General features: G+C 39.6%; 1 protein-coding gene across 9 annotated transcripts in view; it reads left to right on the forward strand.

Moving 5' to 3' along the window:
- The window catches only part of CAMK2D (calcium/calmodulin dependent protein kinase II delta), a 182,265-nt gene extending 173,554 nt beyond the window's left edge, over window positions 1-8,711 (forward strand). For 6 of the 9 annotated variants that reach the window (XM_070757853.1, XM_070757858.1, XM_070757857.1 and 3 more), the window contains 3 exons: window positions 62-137; window positions 2,405-2,499; window positions 3,949-4,181. In XM_070757853.1, the coding sequence (XP_070613954.1) occupies window positions 62-137; window positions 2,405-2,499; window positions 3,949-4,181 (404 nt within the window). Of the gene's footprint in view, window positions 1-61; window positions 138-2,404; window positions 2,500-3,948; window positions 4,182-6,636 lie in introns of those variants that run through there. The other 3 variants (XM_070757852.1, XM_070757856.1, XM_070757851.1) reach the window with 1 other exon arrangement.
- The last annotated feature ends 774 nt before the right edge of the window (window positions 8,712-9,485 follow it).

A 9,485-nucleotide genomic window follows, 5' to 3' on the forward strand; every position in this document is an offset into this window, starting at 1 on the left:
TCCATTGGCTTTCATTTTATATTTAATCTTGTCATTGTACACGTTTCTTTCTTGTCTCCAGCTCGTAAACAAGAGATCATCAAGGTTACTGAGCAGCTGATAGAAGCTATCAATAATGGGGATTTTGAGGCCTACACGTAAGTTGCATCCTGCTGTTTGTTCTGCTTTCTCTTAGTTGGATATCAGTATAATATCAGGCTATATTTTCATAAACTGGCCATTGTAGGTGGGATGTGGTTGCAGTTCTCTTGATCATATCGACAAGAAAAAAAATAATCATATTGCAGATAGGAAAACCTTTAGTGGCAAGCAGGTATTGATCAGCTCATGATTTAAGTTTGTATCACACTTGTAGACAGAGATTGGCTTTTTCTGCTTTCAGAAAAGAGAAGTTAAATTCTTCTTACTTTAACTGTTTGAAGTTTTCATATATTTTCTGCCTCAGATTGATTAGATTAGATTAGATTTATTGGATTTATATGCCGCCCCTCTCCGCAGACTCGGGCGGCTCACAACAATGGCAAAAAACAGTACATAGTGACAAATCTAATATTTACCAATCTAATTACAGTTTTAGATTAAAAAATTCATAAAAGCAACCCCAATATATATAAATAAGCACACAATCAATCATACACCAAAACAACATGGGCAAGGGGGAGATGTTTCAATTCCCCCATGCCTGACGGCAGAGGTGGGTTTTAAGGAGTTTACGAAAGGCAAGGAGGGTGGGGGCAATCCTAATCTCTGGGGGGAGCTGGTTCCAGAGGGTCGGAGCCCCAACAGAGAAGGCTCTTCCCCTGGGTCCCGCCACACAACATTGTTTAGTCGACGGGACCCGGAGAAGGCCAACTCTGTGGGACCTAACCAGTCGCTGGGATTCGTGCGGCAGAAGGCGGTCCCTGAGATACTCTAGTCTGGTGCCATGAAGGGATTTATAGGTCATAACCAACACTTTGAATTGTGACCGGAAACTCATCAGCAACCAATGCAGACTGCGGAGTGTTGGTGTAACATGGGCATACCTAGGGAAGCCCATGATTGCTCTCGCAGCTGCATTTTGCACGATCTGAAGTTTCTGAACACTTTTCAAAGGTAGCCCCATGTAGAGAGCATTACAGTAGTCGATCCTCGAGGTAATGAGGGCATGAGTGACTGTGAGCAGTGACTCCGGGTCCAAATACCAGATTGGTAAGAAACCACACAACCAGGAATGTTAGATGGTGTTCAGCACAAAGACTTTCGTGTGCTTAATATATTTCAAAATGGTACTGTAGACAGTGATGTTATCTCTCCGCTTATTTACATAATCAGAAATTAGGAAGAAAAGAGAGAGATGAGTCAAAGGTGCAATAGAACGTTCTGGGAACATTTTCATCTAGTGGCATCCTTAGTGTTGCAGAAATGCATGCATTAGTGCACGGGTGTCAAATTCGCAGTGTCATGTTGCCGTCTTGTGACGTATTGCAACGGTTTTTCCCCCTTCGCAGAACTGGGGTGGATATGGCCTGCACATGATGCATCCAGTCCATGGGCCACCAGTTTGACACCCCTACATTATTAAAAGATGGGAGGGTCACCTGAAGGTAATTCCAGCTAAGAACAGCTACTTCAGAATTCAATTCAAGTATGACGTCAGTTGTGTGTGAGTGAAAGAAACAAAGGAGTAGGAAAAACATCAGGACAGCTCTGTTTCAAGACAAAACTACGGAGTTCCCTCAATTTTCGCGGGTGATGCGTTCTGAGACCGCCCACGAAAGTCGAATTTCCGCGAAGTAGAGATGCGGAAGTAAATACACTATTTTTGGCTATGAACAGTATCACAAACCTTCCCTTAACACTTTAAACCCCTAAATTGCAATTTTCCAGATTATTACTCACCGTGTTTATTTATTAAAATTTATTTAAAAAAATATTTATTAAAGGTAGATGAAAGTTTGCTGATGACATATGACGTCATCGGGTGGGAAAAACTGTGGTATAGGGAAAAAACCCGCAAAGTATTTTTTAATTAATATTTTTGAAAAACTGTGGTATAGACTTTTCGCGAAGTTCGAACCCGCGAAAATTGAGGGAACACTGTAGTGCCTTAAAGCTGTGGTTCTCTAAGCCAGTATTTCCCAACTGTGGCAACTTGAAGATATTTGGACTTCAACTCCCAGAATTCCCCAGCCAGCGAATGCTGGCTGGGGAATTCTGGGAGTTGAAGTCCAGATATCTTAAAGTTGCCAAGGTTGGGAAACACTGCTCTAAGGGGATCACAAGAAGTTCAGGATTTCAGGAACTGAGACTTTGTAAGGTGTTCTGCAGACCGCTTATGAAATCTAGGCTTATTGGTTTCTGCATGGACATGATGGCTTTTCATTTTTGTCACATAATTTTCCCCCCACCCTTTGCTCCGTAGGAAAATCTGTGATCCTGGTCTTACCTCATTTGAGCCTGAAGCTTTGGGAAATCTTGTAGAAGGGATGGATTTCCACCGGTTTTACTTTGAAAATGGTATGCTGTTACCTGATGTTAATGATTGTTGACCAAACCTTTTAAATTACTGCTAACAACGTTCATATAGAGATGGTCCTCGACCACAATGGAGCCCAAAATTTATGTTGCTAGGCAAGACATTTGTTAAGCAAGTTTCCCCCCATTTTACAACCTGTTTTGCCACAGTTGTAAAGTGAATCACTGCAATTGTTAAATTAGTGATCCAGTTGTTAAGTGAATCGGGTTTCCCCATTGACTTTGCTTGTCAGAAGGTCACAAAAAGTGATCAGGTGACCAAAGGACACTGCAACTAGCATAATTATGAGTCAGTTGCCAAGCATTTTAACTTTGATCATGTGACCACACAAGGCTTGTAAGTGTGAAAAACAGTCATAAGTCACTTTTTTCAGTGCTGATGTAACTTTGAATGGTCACTAAATGAACTGTTGTAAGTTGAGGATTATCTGCTTAGCTAGCCTACAGCTCTATCTATTCCAGTACTGTGTTCTCACAGTGGCTAACAAACTGCATAATCTCTCCGCAGATGGCCCTCACATTGCCATCAAAGCTAATATCCATGAACTGGTCCAATCCATTTTTAAAGCCACTTGAAGTGGAATTATATCACAGAACAAATAAATTTCTTTTTGGTGGTTCAGAACAGAAGCATAGGTCTCCAGAGTCCTTTCTGCTCAGAAAATTTGATTATAATGTGAACAAACAAGTTCTTATCAACTAATAAAACAGAACAGGATAACAGAGTTGGAAGGGACATTGGAGGTCTTCTAGTCCAGTGGTCCCCAACGTTTTTTCCACCAGGGACCAGTTTCAGCAAGACAATTTTTCTATGGCCCAGTGGGGGCGGAAAGGGGCGTGGTTGGGGGCGGGATTAATCATGGGGGTGCTGGTCCTCCCCGCCCCTCTTTCCCGCCATCGTCCTGTGGCCGGCAGAACCTGCCTCCCAAGCCCTCTTGCCCAGCGGGAGCTAAGCGCTGGAGAGAGGGGGTCAGGCTGGCCCTCCTGCCTCCCCCCAGCCAAAAACGCAAAAGCGCCACGCGGCAGAAGCCAAAAGAGGCTTGAGCCTCTCGGTCCTTCCCGTCCCTCTGTCCCATCCATCGTCCTGTGGCTGGCAGAACCTGCCTCCCGAGGCCTCTTGCCCGGCGGGAGGCGAAGCGCTGGAGGGAGGGGGTGGCGGCATGAGGACCGGCAGCTGCTGACTCCACGGACCGGTGCAACATGCCCCGCGGCCCGGTACTGGTCCGCGGCCCGGTGGTTGGGGACCCCTGTTCTAGTCCAACCCCCTGCTTGGGCATTCGGCGAACACAATCCATAGAATGTAGATGAGTTTATCAGTGGCTGTTCAGAATTTCTATTTATTTGATCCTAAAGAGGGACCTGATGATCTGGATGGAGCCCTACTGTTTTGTGCATTAAGGGTTTAGACATCATATGTCTTTCCTTCCGTAGCTTTGTCGAAAAGCAACAAGCCAGTCCACACCATTATCCTGAATCCCCATGTTCATCTGGTAGGGGATGATGCTGCCTGCATTGCATATATCCGACTGACACAATATATGGATGGAAGTGGAATGCCCAAAACGATGCAGTCAGAAGAGACAAGGGTTTGGCACCGCCGTGATGGAAAATGGCAAAATGTTCACTTTCACCGTTCAGGGTCACCAACAGTACCTATCAAGTGAGTAATGGATTCATGTTCCCTCATTGCAAATTTCCTACTGTCGAATAAAAAAAGCCCCATATTTACATCACCAGTGATTTGCATATTATTTTTCACCAGAGTTGTTGTTGTTGTTATTATTATTATTTATTAGATTTGTATGCCGCCCCTCTCCATAGATTCGGGGCGGCTCACAACAATAACAAAGACAATATAAGAACAAATCTAATAATTTAAAAAACCACTAAAACCCCCATTATTAAAAGCAAGCATGCACACAAACATACCATGTATAAACTGTATAGGCCCGGGGGATATGTCTCAGTTCCCCCATGCCTGGCGGCAGAGATGGGTCTTAAGAACTTTACGAAAGGCAAGGAGGGTGGGGGCAGTTCTGATCTCCCGGGGGGGAGCTGGTTCCAGAGGGTTGGGGCCGCCACAGAGAAGGCTCTTCTCCTGGGTCCTGCCAAATGGCATTGTTTAGTCGACGGGACCCGGAGAAGGCCAACTCTATAAGACCTAACCGGTCGCTGGGATTCGTGCGGCAGAAGGCGGTCCCGGAGATATTCTGGTCCAATGCCATGAAGAGCCATGAGCAGCTCACATTAAAGAATTAAAATAAATAGATTGTAATAAAATCAGGTATACTTCCATAGCATGAATGCAGTGCCCAAACTGAGTTGGTGGGAATTAACAGAATTGCGGGGATATTGGATGTAACAGAGCAGAAAAGATCGCAAGAGTAATTTCCACTTTGTATCTTTCTTGTATTTATCAAATCAGCTTTTGGAAAGATGACAGATTGTTTCTTAGGATTTGCTTCAGTGAATAGTCACAGATTCAACAGAACTGAGTTGATTAGGCTGTAACAGATGAATGTTCGGATATTAATTTGGCTGTGGAAATAATTACAAATTATTACTTATTGTGTCAACAAATCTGTGACCTCCATCTGTTTCATAGCTTTGAACTATTTTTAAAAAATGACTAAGCATATTATAACATAACTCTTCAAACCAAATATCCAGGTAAGTCTTGCCAGAAAGTACGAGAAATAAGGAAAAAGCTTTGCAAAGATCAGTTGAGGTTTAAGCTGATAAGCTTCAAAACTATGCAACGATTTCAGAACGTTGTATCTGAGCTTAGGTTGTTTTAATTACAGTACAATGTTCTGTTGGATAACCTTCATATTCATTCCTGGCTTGCTAAATAATGTTCAGGAAGGACCTAACCTCGGTTCACATGTTTCTAATTTCTTATCATAGTCAGGAAGTGGTGGGTTTATAATACTATAATGTTGATTCAGAAATCACAACACCAATATTAATAAAATTGTATTGGTTGTCTGATTATTACTCAATAGTTATTCATGGCAAGACGCAAAAAAAAAATCCTTGTGCAAACTTAAATCAGTTTTCCCTCATTTTTTAAAAAAATAATATAATGATTTGAATAGAAATATCTATATTCAATATCAGTATTTGAAGGAGAAAATAGGTTTATTTATTTATTTATTTATTTATTGGATTTGTATGCCGCCCCTCTCCAGAGATTCGGAGTGTACAATAGTAATCTAATACTAAAAACGATTAAAAACCCATTAATATAAAAACCAAACATACATACATACATACATACATACATACCATGCATAGAATTGTAAAGGCCTAGGGGGAAAGAGGATCTCAATTCCCCCATGCCTGACGGCAGAGGTGGGTTTTAAGTAGGTTACGAAAGGCAAGGAGGGTGGGGGCAATTCTAATCTCTGGGGGGGAGTTGGTTCCAGAGGGCCGGGGCCGCCACAGAGAAGGCTCTTCCCCTGGGTCCCGCCAAGCGACATTGTTTAGTTGACGGGACCCGGAGAAGATCCACTCTGTGGGACCTAACTGGTCGCTGGGATTCGTGCAGCAGAAGGCGGACCCTGAGATAATCTGGTCCGGTGCCAAGAAGGGCTTTATAGGTCATAACCAACACTTTGAATTGTGACCGGAAACTGATCGGCAACCAATGCAGACTGCGGAGTGTTGGTGTAACATGGGCATATTTGGGAAAGCCCATGATAGCTCTCGCAGCTGCATTCTGCACGATCTGAAGTTTCCGAACATTTTTCAAAGGTAGCCCCATGTAGAGAGCGTTACAGTAGTCGAGCCTCGAGGTGATGAGGGCATGAGTGACCGTGAGCAGTGACTCCCGGTCCAAGTAGGGCCGCAACTGGTGCACAAGGCGAACCTGGGCAAACACCCCCCTCGCCACAGCTGAAAGATGTTTCTCTAATGTGAGCTGTGGATCGAGGACGACGCCCAAGTTTGCAGGTTTGGTATTTGATTTGTTTGGTTCTTTTTAATGAACAATAAAAATAATCAAGTTTCTTTGATAATTGCTCCCCAGATTTAGCACAAAATAATTAATGAATTAATAATTACTCCCCCTCCCTTTCTCTCTCTCTTTCTCTGTGTCTTTCTCTTGTTGTCTTTTAGCTAAATGTCAGCGCCACCGATGTTGTGTCCACGCACTCCGCACTTGGTTGGCTCCCTCCAGGCCGTCCTTTGGCTCTCTTCATGCATGTTCTCCGAGTGCATGAAGCTGTGAAGTTTCTTCAAGTGATATGTTTATGATTGCATCATTTTGTTGTATATTCCATTGATAGCTTTTGTTTACCTTTCATTGAAGGAAATGTTTCATGGCAGATGGAAAGAAAGGTACAGGCAGATGGACAAAGAGTAAAAGGAAAAAATTGAAATGCGAGAGTATATTCCGATTATACATCTCCAGCAAAAAATACAAATAACATCTGCATGTGCACCCTATAAAAACAAAGGTTAAAAATAATTAACTTTGTTTTAATTTTTATTCTTTTCTGAGTCATTTGTTTTTAACGGTTGTTGCCTAATCCTTGTGTTATGGAGGACTAATGAAATTCCTACTAACAGCATCTTTTAATGTAGGATGTACGGTAGACATAGTGACTTAGATCAAAGCATTTCTAAAGGTTTGAGGTCTTGGGCCTTTCTGTGATTCACTATGTATAACGGAGGAGAAAAGGACAAATTTGCAGATTTGACTTCACAAGAGTAATTGTCACTGCGGTTATTTGTTCAGCAAAATGTAATGGTAAAGATTTTTTTAATTTTTTTTTTCTAATTGCTTATTTAGCATCATTTTCCCCCCCCAAAAATAGCATTTCTAACTTTCAGAAGCCAAACGTTGAAAAGATTCAATGTAGCTTCTGATGATATAGCTTATGGGTACAATAAAACCTTTTTTAATCTTTTTTTTTTTGGATGTACAGTACATTTATTAAAGCAAGATGTAGAGGATTTTTTAACTGATATTCTAATAATGTAGCAATCTAGAACAATTAGATCTTAAAATCTTAGTATCAGGAGAAGTCTAAATTTTCTTTGTATCAATTTACTACTGGGAAACACCTGTTTTCTAATAATGTTGTCGAATTTAACAGTAATTTATCCATTTTTCATGGCTTGTTGACAGCCTTGAAAGTATGAAATAATATAGTAATTGTAGATTTATTAATTTCTTCTTTTTCCTACATGTCAAATGTCCCTCAGATATCAATTACTGCATACATACCTGCAAAAGGAGTTAAAACACATTATTTGGATAATGTTGGTTTGTTTTTCTTGTATAAATATAACATTATATTTCCAAAAGTACTGCTCCTTCTATTTCAGTTTTTTTTAAAAAAAATGTATTAATATTTTTCTTTCTTATTAAAGTATTTTTATTTCATTAAGTAGGGCAATCAATTTTCTGTAACACTGTATAGCGCATGATATTTTGATTAATATTCTTTTTGGTAAGTAAAAATTTACAACTTATAACAGCTTGAAAAATTTTTAAAGACAGAGGGGAAAACAATCCCAATTTGTATAACTTTCATTTCTCTATATTGTTTATTAATCAAAAGTGGATCTTATTCTTTATACCTTGATGCTGTAAACATTATGTTAGAAAAAATTAAGCTTTTCTGGTGATAGTTATTACATACTTTCAACCCACAGAAGTATTTAGAGCAATCATCAGTAAATGTCTCAAGCCATATTAATCTGCTAGTGGGATCTCTGAAAAGATAATGGCCTCATGCGTATTTTTTATTAATAAATTTCTTCTTTTGTGAAGCTGATTTAGGTGGCATTAGTATATTTTTATGTTATGGAAATATGGCATATATTTTTTTTTACCCTTTTACCATAGCATGCAGAAATGCCATATTATTCTAGATCGTCTGTCTTCCACACTAAAATGTGAGAAATACAATGTGAGTTAGTTCTCTGCACTCCATCTGAATTATACATCTAATTTTTGCCATTTTAATACACTGCAGTTTACTATGAGACAGTGTATAGGTATTTGTGTGTTTATACATATATATGTCTCTCTCTGTGTACACATACATATATATGTACATATATGTGTGCGTGTGTGTATCTATATATTGATATGTTGATATAGATATATATATCTCCTGCCATAATGGTAAAGAACTGACAGATATATTTAAGAATTAATAAATTTGTGATTTATGCTGACATTTGATGCTTCATTGTTTTCCTTTGAAAGCAGGCTTCATCATTCGTTGCCTCTCATTTACTATTAAAATGACCATTATCATAAAGGATTGAATGTACTGGGCTAGGCAAGGGGATTTGAATTCAAAATATTTTTCATTGAAATAATAGTTGTTTTGAGTTTAAAACAGGAGATTCGCTCTTCCCAGAAATGTTCCTACACTCTTTTATCCATTCCAGAAATATTTTGAACACTGCTGTATTATTTTACAAAAGTATCCGCGTAGTACTCCAGTTTGTGAATGAAGAATCCATGTCATAGATCAGAGGTGTCAATCTTGCATCGTCAGGGCATCAAGTGACATATCACAACTTTTCCCCCCTTTGCTTAACCGGCATGTCTATGGCCTGTTTCAGATTTTTTTAAAAAAACCAATCTTGTTTATTTCAAACAATTGCTATTAGTGGTGTTATTACAGTGTACTGCCATCTATTAGGCTATCTTCTAATGGTGTTCTAAGAATTGATGTCAGAGTACTATAAGCCTAACATGTTTTTTTGTTGCTCTATACTAATTATTCTGCACACTTTATTAGTGACTTTTATTGCTGTTAATTTTGCATAATATAAGCAATGTAGGGCATTTTTCAGTGCTACAAAAATATCTGTGAATGTTTCACTGATATTTAATTGAAGACGTGCGATTTCTTTTTTTAAAAAGGAGACTTATCACATGAATCGTATTAATTTACCTATTAATTATATCTGCTACTTTAATTTTATATTTATATAGGAAT

This window comes from Erythrolamprus reginae, chromosome 7 (assembly GCF_031021105.1).
Source record: "Erythrolamprus reginae isolate rEryReg1 chromosome 7, rEryReg1.hap1, whole genome shotgun sequence".
Classification (NCBI taxonomy): Eukaryota; Metazoa; Chordata; class Lepidosauria; order Squamata; family Dipsadidae; genus Erythrolamprus; species Erythrolamprus reginae.